Source organism: Dioscorea cayenensis, chromosome 10 (assembly GCF_009730915.1).
Source record: "Dioscorea cayenensis subsp. rotundata cultivar TDr96_F1 chromosome 10, TDr96_F1_v2_PseudoChromosome.rev07_lg8_w22 25.fasta, whole genome shotgun sequence".
NCBI classification, from domain to species: domain Eukaryota; kingdom Viridiplantae; phylum Streptophyta; class Magnoliopsida; order Dioscoreales; family Dioscoreaceae; genus Dioscorea; species Dioscorea cayenensis.
The window spans coordinates 6,098,063-6,115,274 of NC_052480.1; the positions used below are offsets into that span (position 1 = coordinate 6,098,063).

Below are 17,212 nucleotides of genomic sequence, written 5' to 3' on the forward strand. Positions count from 1 at the left end.
TTTTTTGTTTTATTTTTGTCCCTCCTTATTAGAAACAAAAAGTTTTTTTGTTCCTAATCCGTTTCTAATTTTTTTAATTAAAAAACTAATATTAAAACAAATAAATCCATTTCTAATCCGTTTCTAACATTCAAGTAAAAAAAAATAAAAATTATATTCATTATTTTTTTTAGACCTGACACATGAATTTTATTTTTAAACCTAAAATACCAACAAATAAGATAAATTCCTCAATTCATACAAAAAGAAATGTTTAAGTATATATGTTCAACACAAAAATAAAAAACATATGACAAATAAACCTATAAGTCAACATCATGATCATCAGTCAATGGTTGTGAGTCCTATGTAGTAAACTGCGACTGCTGAAGAATCCTTTTCTCAAAACTCATCATCATGTCCTTCATTTGACGCATCATCTCCTCATGATATTGGTCCCTCTCCTCTTTCATTTCATGCAAACTTTGTTGAAGCCTCTCCTCACGATCTTGGACTTGACTAAGAGTTTGTTGAAGCCTCTCCTCACGATCTTGGACTTGAGTAAGAGTTTGACGCAAATCTCTAACCTTAGCCTAAGTGTCTCAGATGATGAACCTGCTGAAAAACTTGAAGATAAATGTGATAAAAGATACAAGCTTGGGATCCTATTCCATAAACCCGATTTTTCTTTCCTCCCCCAACAGCCTCATAGTATAGAGTTGTTTCATCCACAATAGGAAGCTCATCATGTCCTTCTTGTGTTTGAGATGCTTGCTCCACAAGCTCCAAATAGCGATCCTACATTAGTTAACTTAACTCATTAAATATTATTCTCAAAACAATTTAATATAAACTCACAAAACATTGTAGACAAAGTCTATAATTGAAAACCCCACAAAAATTTGTTCCGCTTACCTTAATAGATTGAGCACGTGCATCAACAAGTATGGAGGTACTCTTTTTTGTACGAGTCACTTCAAAAAGCTCAAAGGGCGAGGATCACATCCAAGCCTCGATCGCTAGAAAAACACAACAAATTGAATTTTGTTACAATTAGCATTAAACTAATTCTTTATAATTTTAAAACATATTTATATAAATATGAAACAAATTACCAATCTATCCGCATGGGAAGCATGAGAAATGAAGCCTCCTGTGTGCCGTGATATACCAGATCCAGGTCCTGCAATCTCAGTGAGTCGGTTTGCGGTAGCTTTCTCACACCTAATTTTAAATTCCGGAGAATTCCATGCCTCAGTCCATGTTTTCCATGCAGAGTCAAACACATGCATTGATTTTTCTTTCCCCTTTCTCAAACTACACATCAATGCTCTATACCGTTTTGCAGCTTTACGTTGACATGCCATCTTAATAGTAGTTGACATTGACTCATCCCATACAAAGAATTTCTGTAGTTTATAATAAACAAACATACATATTATATATAATTATCGATTTAAAAATACTAACCAATGTTTTATATTAAATTACTAATGTTTGCTAATTATAATTATACTAAAATACTAACAATAATATCTAGATTATGGAAAATGACACCATATAATTAATAATTCAATAAAAGTTAGTTCCACAAGCAACATCAATTACTTGCTTTGCCAACATCAAAACAATCATGATAATGATTTTCAAATTCGCTAACAATTAACAATTTAAGTACTAAGCAATAATATTTGGATGATGCCGATGACATAATCCCAATTAACAAATAATCTCTAGGTTATTGAAATTAAACCTATACAATTAATATTTAATTGAAAAATTAACGTTACAATTTATTTATCCTCACAAACAACATCAATTATTTATTTCTACCAACATGCTAAGGATTTATAAATTCAATAAACATTACAAATAAAAGCAAACAAGTTTTCTTTAAATATTATATAAATCTACCTGAAATTCATTCCAATAGAAGTCCTTTGTCTCCTTAGAGACATTCTTCCAGCTATATCCATTCTCATCCATTCTTTCCTTAAAGATGAATGTAATTTTTTGAGCACAGACATCTGAGGGATGTAATCTACAAATATACAAAGACAATGAATAAATTAAATGACTCATCATCAACAATTGTACATAAAAATATAGCAACTTTAATACTTACATTCCATTCACTAGTTTTATGCGTGGTCTCCTTGACTCATCAAGAGCAAGGGGCAAGCAATCCATGGATGATGTCGTAGTATCTCTAGCATCCATAGTAGGTTCACCATTAGGGGTAACCCCTCCACTAGCACAAGGAGTAGAAGCAGAAGATGATGATGATCCCACATAAGCATTGGCAACAGATGATTGTAATGGTCGCGGCAATACATTAGGTGCAAAAGTAACTAGAGTTGGAGCATCACGTGCTATCGAATGTAAACTATCATAATGTTCACCATGCACGGGCCGACTCCTCTGATCTGTGGGTGAACCCATATGCCTCAACTGATCAGATGAACCTCTGTAACTTGAACCTCCTTTATGACCCGTTCCTCTCATGCTGCTTAAACATGTATTGTTATATAAGAACATATACAAATACATATCAGAAGAAATTAAAAAGCAATTTATGCTATTATTATTATTATTATTATTATTATTATTATTCGTTTCATTACTTTCAAGAGTTTTATAAAATATCTTACCTTAATTTATTCACTACTACTTTCAATTTCATCAAACTCATCATCTTCATCATTGCTTTCGGATTCAAATATAGGATCATCTTCAATCTCAACGTCTTCATCATCAATTTCAATCAATTCTCCACTTGGATCATTTAGAGGTTGTTCTTCATCGTCAACATTGATTTGTATAGATGACACTTCCATTTCATCTTGCTGAAAAGGTTCTTCATATGATGTTGATGTTTTCAGTTGAACTTGTTTAGGAAGCTCTACAACATATCTAGCTTTTACTTTGAATACTGCCCACCAGTCAGCCTTGTCACGTTTTAAACTAGGATATGTTGCATAATTAACTTGAATTGCTTGGGAGGCAAGAACAAATGGTTCATATTTGTTGAAGAACCGCTTATGATTGACATCCACGAGTTTATATTGTTGATGACATTTTGTACCCACCTTTGGTGTTGAATCAAACCAATCACATTTAAACAAGATTGTTCGCTTAATTGGTAATCCCGGGTACTCCAAGCATAAAAACCTCAACTAATTGTCCATAGTAATCATTTTCATCTGTAGTATAATTTGTGTCCCTTTACACATACACCACTATTCATTATTGTACTATTTGGGCAATAAGTTTTTGTGTGAAATTTGTAGCCATTTACTATGCACCCATTATAAGACTCTGTAACTCCTTAATGGACCTTTTGATAAGTCCTTCAAGAATTGGTTGGAAATACTTTTGGAAGGATCATGAGCAAACCGGTGAAACCATGCTGGAAATTCATGTTCTATTTTTTCATCAACATGTCTATCATCAATGTGCTGATTCTCTACAATTAACTCATCAACAAAGATCCTGATACATTAAAATAGAAGCTTATATTACTATATAGAGAGAGGTGAACTACGTAATCTTCTTAATAAAAAAATAAGTAGTCATACTTGGTGAATGGTTGCACTTCCGGACAATTTAATAAGATGTACATTTGTGCTGCTGCATATTCATCTTCATTAAGATATTTAATTTTTCCTTTTCCCAATGTTTTACCGGGTCGTGTGAAAATTGATAAGTTGCCAAAATGTTCTTCTACATCTTCACCACCATCATCATTACGGGGTGTCTTTTCGATGCCTCGTCCTTACATATGGTTCAAAATAATGTGCTCAAAATGATGTTGCTTCCTCAACTAAGTAGGCATTGCATATGGAGCCTTCAACAACTCTTGCTTTATTTCTCACATTCTTTTTCAGTTTTCTGAGATATCTACAAATTTATATATATATATATATATATATATATATATATATATATATATATATATAACGAGTCAATTGATATGATTCAAGTAAAGAGTGCACAACAACTATTTAAACGTTTTACCTCTCAAATGGATACATCCATCGATACTGTACTAGACCCGCAATCCATGCTTCATAAGCCAAATGCACCGGAAGATGCTCCATTGAATCAAAAAAGCTTGGGGAAATATATGCTCTAGTTTACATATAATTAGAGGAATTTATTTCATTAAGCCTTAGCATGTTTTCTTCTTGGAGTACAGTCGAAGTGAGCTCCCTAAAAAAATTACTCATTTCTGTTAATGCCTGCCAAACACTTGATGGAAGCAATTCCCGGAATGCTATTGGAAGTAATCTCTGCATGAAGACATGACAATCATGACTTTTCATACCAAAAAGCTTTAGCTTTCGCACATCAACACAACGGCCTATGTTTGACACATATCCATTCGGGAATTTAAGATTGCGAAGCCATTCACAAAGCACAATTTTTGATTTCTTATTAAGAGTGTAGCATGCTTTTGGATACTTTCCGGTAGCATCATCTTTTGTTAAGGCATGCCGACAACAAAATTCCTTCAAATCTTCCCTAGATTTAGCATTATCTTTACTCCTCCCTTCTACATTCATAACAGTGTTGAATATCTTGTCAAATACATTTTTTTCAATGTGCATAACATCAAGATTGTGTTGAATGAGATTTGTCCGCCAATAAGGTAACTCCCAAAGAATACTCTGTTTTCTTCAACCACTGATCTTAGCAATGCGGCTATTAATCTCATGTGCACCGGAATCTACAACACTCCTTAGGCCCAAATCTTCCATTTCTTTCAAGATCTCATCACCAGATGGAATAGTAGGAGCTGTCTTTGTTACTATTCTATTTTTCCGAAAAGCTGTTTTGTTTCTTCTGAATGGATAATTGTGAGGTAAGAACTTACGATGATTATCAAACCAAGATTGTTTCCCACCTTTTGTTAGAGTGAATGCATCTGAATCTTGTTTGCAATATGGACAAGCAGTCCTACCCGCAGTGCTCCACCCGGACAACATTGAATATGCTGGAAAATCACTTATGGTCCACATAAGAGTAGCATGCATTTCAAAATTATTTTTTTCTTTGATGTATCATATGTCTCAACACCAACTTCCCACAAATGCTTCAATTCTGCAATTAGGGGCTGCAAATACGCATCCAACATATCCTTTAGATTTCTAGGACCATGAACTATTATAGTTAAAAACATATACTCCTCTTTCATGCATATAGAAGGGGGTAAATTGTACGGAGTGAGTATTACTGACCAAGAAGAATATTGTTGACCTAACTGCCCAAAAGGTTGAAATCCATCAGTACACAATCCCAATCTTACATTTCGACTCTCTGATGCAAATGAAGGATGTGTACTATTAAAATGCTTCCATGTAGGACTATCAGAACAATGACGCATAACCCCTTCTTCCGACTCATGTTCTGCATGCCATCTCATTTCCTTTGCTGTCGTATTTGATGCATACAAACTTTGTAGCCTTGCGGTTAAATGAAAGTAGTACATCTTCTTGTATGGGATATTTTTTTGACTTTTGGATGAACCAACTCTTCATTGCTTATATCTAGGAAATTGACAAAGTTTGCAACTCATTAATTCACTATCTTCTCCCCAGTATATCATGCACCCATTAGAACAACAATGAATCTTCTCAACTAGTAGACCTAATCCTTGAACTAACTTCTTTGTGTTGTAGAAGTTATCTGGCATCACATTATTAGTTGGTAATAATTCTTTCAAAAACTGGCAAAAGTCATCAAAGCATCTCTCTGTCAAATGATGTTATGCTTTCATGTTTAAGATTCTTGCAACAACCGATAATTATGAATGATTTTCACAACCTAGCCACGCTTCCTGATTAGCAGCTCTTAGCATTTCAAACAATTTTTTAGCCGCTGCATTTGGAGGTTCCTCTGTATTAGTATGAGAGAAATCAGGACCTACAACGTCCATAACCATTTGTTGGCATAGATTTGCGAAAGTATTTCAACGCCCAAAATATATTCATTTCCCACATCTTGTCCATGAGTATTACTATCAGACATAGAAGGTTCTCCCTGGAGAACCCACAAATAGTAGTACGGTACAAATCTATACTTCATTAGATGATATCTAACGGTGTCTTCCATGTGAAAAGCTCAATTTTGGCACTTGCGATGATTACATGGGCACTTAATTTTGATACCATCCATACACTCTGGATGCATTTTTGCAAAATCGATGAACTCATTTATTACTCGCAAGAAATTGGAATTCAAAAGTCCATCCTTAAGCCTAGCATACATCCAACTCCTATTTGCAGCCATGTTACTAATAGTTCTGTGTTAAAAATGTAAAATCAGTCAACACACTCATTTTATCATTAGCCCTTAAATTCATTAACTAAAAAACAAACAAAAATGAGAATAAAATGGTCATATAAAAGCTAAGTTGTTAGCTAATATCAACTAAAAATGTACAATTGACCCATTAGGATAACTATTTTTAAACATCAATAATTGGTCCATTTATATAGCTCACTTGTGCAATAGTTTGTTAACAAGATCCTTTTAAGAAATACATCATGCAAAAAACAAATATGATTTTCACAGGAAAAAGGCGATACCTTCTCTTTAACAACAAATAGTTGAGAACTAAACTACTTTCGCCCCCTCAAATCGCACAAAATGCAAATAAAACTGCAGAACAAAGGAAAATGGTTAGAATTAGAGGTCTAACTAATAAAAATTTAAATAAATTAGAAAAAAATAGATTTGGGGTAGCACTAATTATAAACAAATTAATAAATAATCGACCGATAGATGTCACAGTAAAAATAAAAAAATAAAAACTGTTTTTGAGATAAAGCAAAAAAAATTATTTAATAAAAATCAAAAGAAATTATACGTTTATTTAGTATTTTGATTTTTTTTTTATAGAATAATGTGAGAAAAAATTTAGATAGCGGATCCTAAATAATTAAAAATAGTGGAAATTGCCAAAATAACCCCCTAAGTTTCTAATATTTCCAAAAACACCCCATTAATTTGGGAATCCCTAAAAACCCCTTCCTTTTAAATACAATGAATTTGAAACCCCTCAAGCATTTAATGGAGTTAGTTTTAAATATTTTGGACGAAATTATCCCTTGCATGGGAAGTTGTGGCAAGTGAGACGTGGTTTGACCATAACGCCCTTTGCTGCAATAATTTTTTCTCTTTAAGAGGAATCCGTTTTTTTTTCTTGGTTAATCCCCCAGAGAACACCATTATTGGTCCTGGTTTCTTTTTTTCTCTCTTCATCTCTTCATCTCTTCAACTTTTTCCTTTTTCAAAGTTGTCGTTACCTGGACATCTTCTGTAGGATTGGACCACTGCCTCGAAGAAGAACTCCCACTCAACTCTTTGGCATTTCATTAGTTTGCACTCAAGGTCATCGAGGCGAGGTGGATGCCGTTGAAGATGTTGTGCAGCTTTCATTTTGTTTTGATATTCGTGGGTTTCTTTTTAGTTTGATTTCTAAAGTATTCTATTAGAAAGAGAAATTTTTCGGTTTCATGGTGTGATTATTGGATGATCTTGTAGTTTGTAGGAAGATTTTTCGACAAGAGTTTTGTTTGTTTTTTTATTTTTCGCTTTGTGTACATAATCAAAAGCGATAATATTGTGTTGAAGGAGATTTTTCGATTGTTTTGCAATTTCATTGTGATGTCCGACTCGATCCACATTTGTCTAGGACGGCCAGGTTTAATTTTGAATGTAAATATTGTTATTTTCGCTTTAACTATCGATTGTTCTATTTAAGTTTCAAAAATTTATGTTTAAATATCAATGTTTCGCTTTAACTACGTACGGGCTTTCTATTTAAATTTCATCATTTCTTTTTAAATTTGCATTTATTTATGAAAACGATATTCATAAATAACGAGCAAATTGTATAATAATATGCGATAGTTTGTGGCAAACATATGTAACGAATATAAGTAATTATTTATGCTTAGTTGGCGATAGTTCTTTGCAAGATCTACGATTGTGTCCGCACTCGTGGTAGTGAAATAAGTTTTTTAAATGATTAGCGCCTACAACACGTTGTCCGACATGCAATGACAAAACTTCAAAATGATCTAACGAGTAAGGAAGGCCTACTAAACCGTCAGGGTGGCCCTGAGGGTAGACGGATACGCTCGTAAAATCCGAATACCTACTAAAATCATTTCTGTTTAAACTAAAACTGGATATATTTAAACAGAGACATAATATTTTAAACAGAGACTTGATAAATTTAAACGGAAACATTTATGCTTAAATAAAAAATTGTATAATTTTAAACGGAAACAAGGACATGACAATAATAGTTAAGAAAAAACATAAGTTTTAAGCGGAAACTGAGATAATTAATCAATAATTAACTTGTACAACTATGTTTATGTTTAAATATCATTGTTTCATTTTAAATTTGCGTTTGTTTATGAAAACGATATTCATAAATAACGAGCAAAATGTACAATAATATGCGATAGTTTGTGGCAAACATATGTAACGAATATAAGTTATCATTTATGCTTAGTTGGCGATAGTTTCTTTGCAAGATCTACGATGTGTCCGCACTCGTCATAGTGAAGTGAGTTTTTTAAATGATTAGCACCTACAAAACGTTGTCCGACATGCAATGACAAAACTTCAAAATGATCTAACGAGTAAGGAAAGCCTACTAAATCGTCACGGTGGCTCTTGAGGGTGGGGACGGATACGCTAGTAAAAATCCGAATACCTACTAAAAATCATTTCGCTTTAAATTGAAAGCGGATATATTTATACAGAGACATAACATTTTTAAAGCAGAGACTTAATAAATTTAAACGAAACATTTATGCTTAAATAAAAACCCTCAGTATAATTTTAAACGAAAAACAAGGACATGACAAAAATAGTTGAGAAAAACATAAGTTTTAAGCGGAAAGCGGGATAATTAATCAATAATTAACTTATACAACTATGCTTTATGTTTAAATATCATTGTTTCATTTTTAAATTTGCGTTTGTTTATGAAAACGATTTTCATAAATAACGAGCAAAAATTCTACAATAATATGCGATAGTTTGTGGCAAACATATGTAACGAATATGAGTTATCATTTATGTTTAGTTGGCGATAATTTTTTTGCAAGATTTACGATTGTGTCCGCACACGTGATAGTGAAGTGAGTTTTTTAAATGGTTAGCGCCTACAAAACGTTGTCCGACATGCGATGACAAAAACTTCAAAATGATCTAACGAGTAAGGAAAGCCTACTAAATCGTCAGGGTGGCCTTGAGGTGGGACGGATACGCTCGTAGCATCCGAATACCTCACTAAAATCATTTCATTTTAAAGCTGAAGCTGGATATATTTAAAGCGAGACATAACATTTTTAAAGCGAGACTTGATAAATTTAAGCGAAACGTTTATGCTTAAACAAAAAGCGTATAATTTTAAGCGAAAATAAGGACATGACAATAATAGTTGAGAAAAAACATAAGTTTTAAGCGGAAAGCGAGATAATTAATCAATAATTAACATCTGTAACTATGTTTATGTTTAAATATCATTGTTTCATTTTAAATTTGCGTTTGTTTATGAAAACAATTTTCATAAATAACGAGCAAAATGTACAATAATATGTGATAGTTTGTGGCAAACATATGTAACGAATATGAATTATCATTTATGCTTAGTTGACGATAGTTTCTTTGCAAGATCTACGATTGTGTCCGCACTCGTGATAGTGAAGTAAGTTTTTTAAATGGTTAGCGCCTACATAACGTTGTCCGACATGCAATGACAAAACTTCAAAATGATCTAACGAGTAAGGAAGGCCTACTAAATCGTTACGGTGACCTTGAGGTGGGATGGATACGCTCATAGAATCCAAATACCTACTAAAATCATTTCTGTTTAAACTTAAACTGGATATATTTAAACAGAAAGTTGATAATTTTAAACGGAAACATTTATGTTTAAACAAAAAGCGGTATAATTTTAAACGGAAATAGGGACAGGACAAGGATAAAAGTCTTCCAAAGTTTGTTTCAGAAAATAAAAAAGAAATGTAAAAAAATGTTAGACATGATGTGATTGGACGGTTTTTTTTTCACACCATTTTTAAGGGCAATGATGAAATTTCACAGCATGGACCCAATCCAAGTGACCTACAAGGGGTAAAAAAGAAGTAAAATGATAAAAGAAGGGTTGTCCGCGGTATTCATAACTTGCAGGGGTTATTTGAGAAATTTTAAACAGTGTAGGGGGTAAAACGCTGGTTTATTTTTTAGCATTCTACGGCATGAATATAATTGGTTGGGCCAAACGCTGGTTTATTTTTTAGCATTGGAACTTTTTTAGATACAATAAAATAAGTCCCAGAAAATGGAAACATGGTTTTTGACTTTTCCAAAAAATGACAAGACTTCTTAAGAAAAGGATGGGTGATAACCAAAAAGAGAATAATCACCAAAATAACTAAATAAATAAATAAAATTAGCAACCAATGAATGGTTGGTGGATTAGATCCAAATATCATCGAATCCTGCTTGCTTGCTTTTTAATTGCTACAACACAAATAACCACAATAATAATGTAAGTAATTCATTAACATCTCCTTTAGTTTTTTTTCTTTTTTTTCTTATTCTCTGTTGCCTACATTTTAATTTTTGTGTAATTATATAAACATAATAGAACTAGAAACACATGTGGAGATGTTTAAACAAGCACAAATAAAAACATTTTATAAGAGTATACATGCCTAAAATGATATTCACACAAATAAATTTATACACAAAATATAAGCATATATACAAACTTCTCATATATTTAATCTCATCTCCTTCTATAATTAGATCATAACAATGCATACCAAATAAAAGGCTTCAGGGAATTTATCTTGTAATGTAAAAAGACATAACTCAAAGGAAGGAAGATTTGCTCAATCTCAACCAACAAGAAACTGTGAGAAAAGAATAATAACAATAGACTCATGAAGAAAATGTATATACTCATTTTCTATTGTTGAAGAAATTTACAACAATAAAAATAACTTTAAAAAAAAAGAACTTAGAGAAATACCTCAGCTAGCATGGCAAAATAACTAAAAGCATTATTGAATATGGAAAAAATAATACCAAAATTGATTTGTATACATGCATGTGTGAATTTAAAATATCTATATATGTATATATAAACCTGCTTGAGATCCAATCATGTCAAGTTAATTCAGTAATAGATGTCTATACATGCATGTCTCAAGAATCTATAATTTCATGTATAATCAGAGTTAGGAAAACATTTTGAGTCACTCATGTACCTAAACAATTGCATTAAGTGTTACATTCACAAATCTATTTTAACTTAAAAATAAATAATATCAAATGAATGAAAACAAAACCATGATCTACAAGAGTTTTATCTCATTTTGCAATTGAATAAATAATATTTGAATAGAAAAGCCTACATCCACAACAGTAATGGAAGGAAAATACATAATGGAATTTGGAATGTAATATAAATTGTTGATGCAACCTCTTTATCTGCTTGCAATATACATATTCACTATATGCAAATAAATACTCTTCTAAATGGCGTAGGATATGCATAGTAATTAAAAGTATTATATAAGATCCATCTTTCTAAAAGAACTAAGAATATTTCAATCAAATGATTAAATCCATACTCATCTTAAAAAAGGCATACAAAGTATAACAACAGCTTAACAATTAATTGAAACTAAGAAAGGCATTAGCAAATTTGAAAGATAACAGATATGGTTAAAGCCCTGGTTGCTAAGAGGAATATAGACATTAATGAAGTACAATACTAAGTAGAATAACGAGCATGGTCAATCAAACATGAATAAGGATCTCTCAATTAACCAATAGAGAGAATCAATCTTTAGTAGTACGATCGGTTCACCAGGTTCTGCATCATGGCATGAGGAACTCCCTCCCCTTCCTTTTAATGAAGTACAATACTAAGTAGAATAATGAGCATGGTCAATCAAACATAAATAAGGATCTCTCAATTAACCAATAGGCACTACTTTCCACTTTGTGATTTACAATATAAAAAATAATATAATAAAATGATGAGATTCAAAACAAAAAAAAATTCAATTGTGTCCTATAGATATCAGTGCTAAAATTCAATGTACATTTCTAAGAAACCCTTGTAAATTTCAAAGAAGCGGCAGTTCAAGAACATAATATAAAACTAGTTAAAGGCACCTATTAACATAACCAATATACATTCTAAAGAGATAAATTTATTCTTCAAAAATAACATGAAGAACATAATTAAAATCCTAACAGCACTATTCTAGGAAGATGACGATCCTAATCTCATAAATAGTTTGCCATGAAATCCATCCTTAATATATTATATTTCCCACAAAACCAAAACTATCCCTTTTTTTTTAATTTGCAAGATGAGCAAAATTAGAAAATAGAAGGATTTTATCAAGAGAGAAAACTAAAAAACAAATAAAAAAATCATCAAAAATCACATGAAAAACAGAATAAATGCAGAAAAAAACAGAGATCCAGGCTCAGATCAGGTATCAAAACAACATATGTAAGGAACCCTAATCACCCCCAGCTTCACCAATCTTCAATCTTTACACATTCATCCCTAAACAAACAATCCATGGTTGCAGCAGTTACCCAACCGACCCATATGTTTGTGAAGATATATATATATATAGATAGAGAAAGAGAGAAAGAAAGAAAACAATGATGGTGATAAAGATGATGAAGATGGGCACTTGAACTCAAGTAGAGAAGAGCTAGGTGATGTTACCTTCTGAAAAAAGAATATCATAACAAAGCACATGCATTTATACAAGCAGAGATCTAAACTGATGATCATGAAAAAACAACATCAAGTTACAATACTTACATCATATGATACACTATGAGTTCCGTATTTGTCATCCCAGTACATGATGCTGATTCTATACAATTGATGTATGCTTAGCACTTGTCAACAGTACAAACAACAAGCATCTAAGGATTGAAGCCAACTTGCTGACAAATTTTTGTTGCAAAAGAAAATGATGACTCACCAGGCACAAGTCATTTGTTATTTCTTTCAGCGTCTTCTTGGGTTTTTGATGTATCACCTGGTAACATTGCAAAGACACAAAAGATAGTAGTACATCAGGAAGATGATAGCCACATAAGCAGTATAGTTTTGGTGATGTTCATCATGTAACATACCAAAAATCCTACAGCCTGTCTGATATACATCAATTCCTCCCATGCTGAACCTGCGTACGACATTGCAAATATTTTTTTTTAGCAAAGCATTCAGAGTGGTAAAAAAGAAAATTGAGGGACATAAGCCAACCTCTTCTGTTGCATCATAGCACCACCTTTCTAATTCAGCTAATCCTGCGTTCACATATTCACCATTACTAAATGAACAGTACTCGTAACGCAAGAGAATACTACAGAAATGGAAAGGAAACACAATAATTACTTCACAAGGTTAAAAGAGAACAACAAATTGCAAGAGAAAAGTATAATACCTGCTACAACATTCAGAAAGTACAAAACCAAAAAATAAATCTAATTCAAGAAATGGTAACTTCACAAGAGAGAGGGTATTAAAAGAATCATCATGACTATATCAATATACCTGCTACAACAGAACTACAATAATGACTAAATCATATAAAATTAAAACAGATTCTATAGTTAGAAAGAAGCAAGTACAAAGTTGCCGTTTGCATCTATTACACAAGGCATACCAGAAACCAAAGATCGTGTCAACATCATTTATGCATTTTGTGAATAATACATGCAAACAACATCACTTTTATTAACCATACTTGAACCTCTTATTATATTTGCACATTTTCCACAATTCATGTACACTAGAAAATTTTCAAACCAAAAAAAAAAAAAGATTTTGTTGTAAACTTGTGCAACTTACAAGCAAAGAATTATGTGTGAACCCTTAAATTTGACTTTATATAGTAGCCACACATTTGGCATTTAATAAAGTCCATGACGTATATTTAAGAATGATATTACATCATTCAGTTGATTTTTCACCCAATAAAATAACATACGATCTGAAAAACATCACAAAAATAAACATTTAAAAATATAAAACTGATTAACAAGAAAAGCACCATGTAATCACCATGTAACAAATTAATGCCACTTGATAAATCAGTTATTATCTAGTGGGAGCTTAACCGTAGCCATATATATAGCCAGTAAGATAGTGAGATGGGCTAACTCATATATATATATATATATATATAAATAGTTAAAGCTAATCCTCAGATAAAATGACACATACTAATAAAATTAAAGCACTGATGTTCAAAAAAAAAATATAAGAATCAGTGAACACATCGACTTTCGGCAAGACAACCACACATGGACAGGTGTTGAGAAGCAAAGGCAGAAGCAACCCCCACCCAACAAGTACAAATCTTAATAGCTAGCCCTTCAGAACAAATGGCAAAACATATCCATTAATCCATGATCTCCATGAATGGAATAAAAAATACAAACCATTATTCCCTTAAAATACAAACCAATATGTGAAAATATCAATAATCCCTCATGCAGTAAAACAAAAATAAGATATCAGCATGCTAAAGGAGCTGAGTACTAAGCAATTAGCAAAATATATGAACATCATTTTGTACCATAAAACCATGATCTCCATGAATGGAATAAAAAATACAAACCATTATTCCCTTAAATAAACATAATGCATTCAGGAGTCCATTACAAAACCTAATTTACTGGCACTACAGCATAGCATATTCAATCACCCAACAAAAAGGTTTATGCAATCACTATGTGAACTCCTCAAAGATACTAGAAAGGGACAGCCCTAATCCAAGTTTGCACCAACGAATTTCAATTGAAGCACTACTAGAACAACGAATAACACTAAAAATCGGAAGGAGAAAAGAAAAACGTAAACCCTAACCAAATTTCCGATACCTCAAAATCAGATGCTCGAGACGGTGTCAAGGGTCGAAGAAACACTAGAAATCTCCGAAAGTTCAAAAATCCACGAGATCCCTGTTCTTCTTCTTCTTCTTCTTCTTCTTCTTCTTCTCTCTTTGACACTCTTTCTCTTTCTGAGGAGAGATTGATGAAGGGATTGAGCTCAAGTGTGGATATCAATGGCGAGATGGCTCTTCGTAAGGCTGAAGAAACAAGGGTCTTTTGGTTTTTGTTTTCTTTGTTTTCTCTGTTTCTGTGTTTTCTTTATGGATTCAATGAGAAAGAAATTGGTTCTATTTTTTGTTTTCTAACAAGTACATTTAACAAGTCTGAGATAATAAATGGCTTTTTAAATATTACAAAAATTACTAAATTACGACGTGTTTGGGATTATTTATCAAAAATCATAGCAGTTAGTGGAAAAAGCAGATAGCCTTTCCCCGTTTTTAGCTTTTTTTAAATTTTTTTATTTTAAAATATGGAAAAGCGGAGAGGTTCTCCCGCTTTTATTTATTTTTAATTAAAGAAATTATGAAAAGCAGGGAGAAACTCTCCCGTTTTCAAATTCTTTTAAATTTTTTTAATAAAAATAAAAAGCGGAGAGTAACTCCTGTGTTTTTAAAAAGCCTTGGATTCTCATTCCCGGTAATGTTGGTTAGGGCTTTTAAATTTGTTAAAGATTCTCATTACTTAGCTTTGACAAATGAACACAACTATATTAACTTTTACTAACGGATATAAATATATCCGTTGAATTATTATTATTATTTTTATATAATACCCACTTCCCACTTACAAACCCCCACTTCACATCTCCCTCTATTCCATTTTCTCTTCGAGTCTAATTATGTGGATGTTTTCTACTTAGCGATGTCTGAGATTTTACATTGATAATTTTTATAGCGATTCTTAAGATTACAGGTGATCGCATTTCATCCATTTTGTCGAAAAAGGTAATATTTTGTATTATTAGATAACTTTGAAATTAATTATTTATTAATAATTATATTAAGACATTAGTTTCACTATAATAATTTTTTTATGTCATAATTATTAATCGTATTAATAATTATCTTATTAGCACCTCAATCATGTTTAATTAGATAACCCACTATATTTATAGGGTAATTTTTTTATTATTAATAATCGTATTATGTCATTAGGGTTTTATGAATAATTTTTATTATGCCATAATTAATTATTGTATTAATGATTGTTATATTAACCTCGAAGATTGTTTATTTAGATAACGGAGTATATTATTTGGTTATTTTTTTATTAATAATTGTATTAAGTCATTATTTTTATATTAATAATTGTATTATATCATAATTATTAATCAGTATTAATAATTATCTTATTAGCACCCCAATCATGTTTTAATTAGATAACCCACTCTATTTTTTTAGGTAATTTTGTTTATTATTAATAATTGTATTATGTCATTAGGGTTTTATGAATAATTTTATTATGTGATAATTAATTATTGTATTAATAATTGTTATATTAACCTTGAAGCATGTTTATTTAGATAACCTAATATATTATTAGGCTTTTTATCAATAATTGTATTAAGTCATTATTTTAGATAACTTAGTATATTATTAGGTTAATTTTTATTATATTAATAATTGTTATATTATAGGGTCGAAGCATGTTTATTTAGATAAACTAGTATATTATTAGCACTAACAATGTTTATGGTTTACTCTTCAATCATATTTAATTTTTCGATGGCATATGTTCGGGATTTATGATTTTTTCGTGTCTTATATTTTTTCAAGTCAACCTATTTTATTTTTTTCCATTTAATATGAAATTGATTAATATATAACTTTCTAGACTGATCGGGTTCTTAGGGTGTAGACATGTGTCTATCATGAGCCTCCTCCACAAATCATAGGCCTTTTAAGAGAGTCGGGGTTCCATCATGCGGCTCAAATTCTTAATTTCGAATTGATGCCGCTCCACGAGAATCATCGGTCGGACTTAGAGCTTAGGAAGTCTCGTCTGCTGCAGAGTTGCTCGGAGTGGTCCCGCCGTGAGCAAAGGAAGGTCGAGTATAACTTTAGCGTGGCTTGAGGAAACATTTGGCATCTTTGTCATACGATGCGGTCGATAGACGAGATAGAATGTTATGCACGTGCCTATATCCTAAGGCTTATCGGTTGTGTCCTAATTTCAGATATGTCTCAGAATAGGGTTCATTTGAAGTGGTTACCACTTTTGAGGGATTTCTGAAGCGAGGGAAGATACGAGTTGGGGT

The 17,212-nt window shown here is 31.8% G+C and overlaps 1 protein-coding gene across 1 annotated transcript; it reads right to left on the minus strand.

Moving 5' to 3' along the window:
- Positions 1 to 354: 354 nt before the first annotated feature.
- On the minus strand, positions 355 to 15,240 carry LOC120270049. The gene is made up of 10 exons (XM_039277050.1): positions 14,941 to 15,240; positions 13,319 to 13,362; positions 13,189 to 13,238; positions 12,869 to 13,091; positions 6,570 to 6,642; positions 2,105 to 2,485; positions 1,894 to 2,020; positions 1,095 to 1,388; positions 895 to 998; positions 355 to 777 (listed from the first exon to the last, which is right to left on the minus strand). Exons 6-9 carry the CDS (start codon positions 2,482 to 2,484, stop codon positions 951 to 953), a joined length of 849 nt encoding a protein of 282 aa, XP_039132984.1. The 5' UTR covers position 2,485; positions 6,570 to 6,642; positions 12,869 to 13,091; positions 13,189 to 13,238; positions 13,319 to 13,362; positions 14,941 to 15,240; the 3' UTR covers positions 355 to 777; positions 895 to 950.
- Positions 15,241 to 17,212: the final 1,972 nt, after the last annotated feature.

Excerpts from the sequence above, each read along its gene's own strand:
- LOC120270049 (XM_039277050.1), bottom strand. The coding sequence starts at position 2,484 with ATGAGAGGAACGGGTCATAAAGGAGGTTCAAGTTACAGAGGTTCATCT. Across the intron at positions 2,021-2,104 it reads ATAAAACTAGTGAATGGAAT|ATTACATCCCTCAGATGTCT; the intron begins GTAAGTATTAAA and ends GTATATTTGTAG. Across the intron at positions 999-1,094 it reads CTTCCCATGCGGATAGATTG|CGATCGAGGCTTGGATGTGA; the intron begins GTAATTTGTTTC and ends GTGTTTTTCTAG.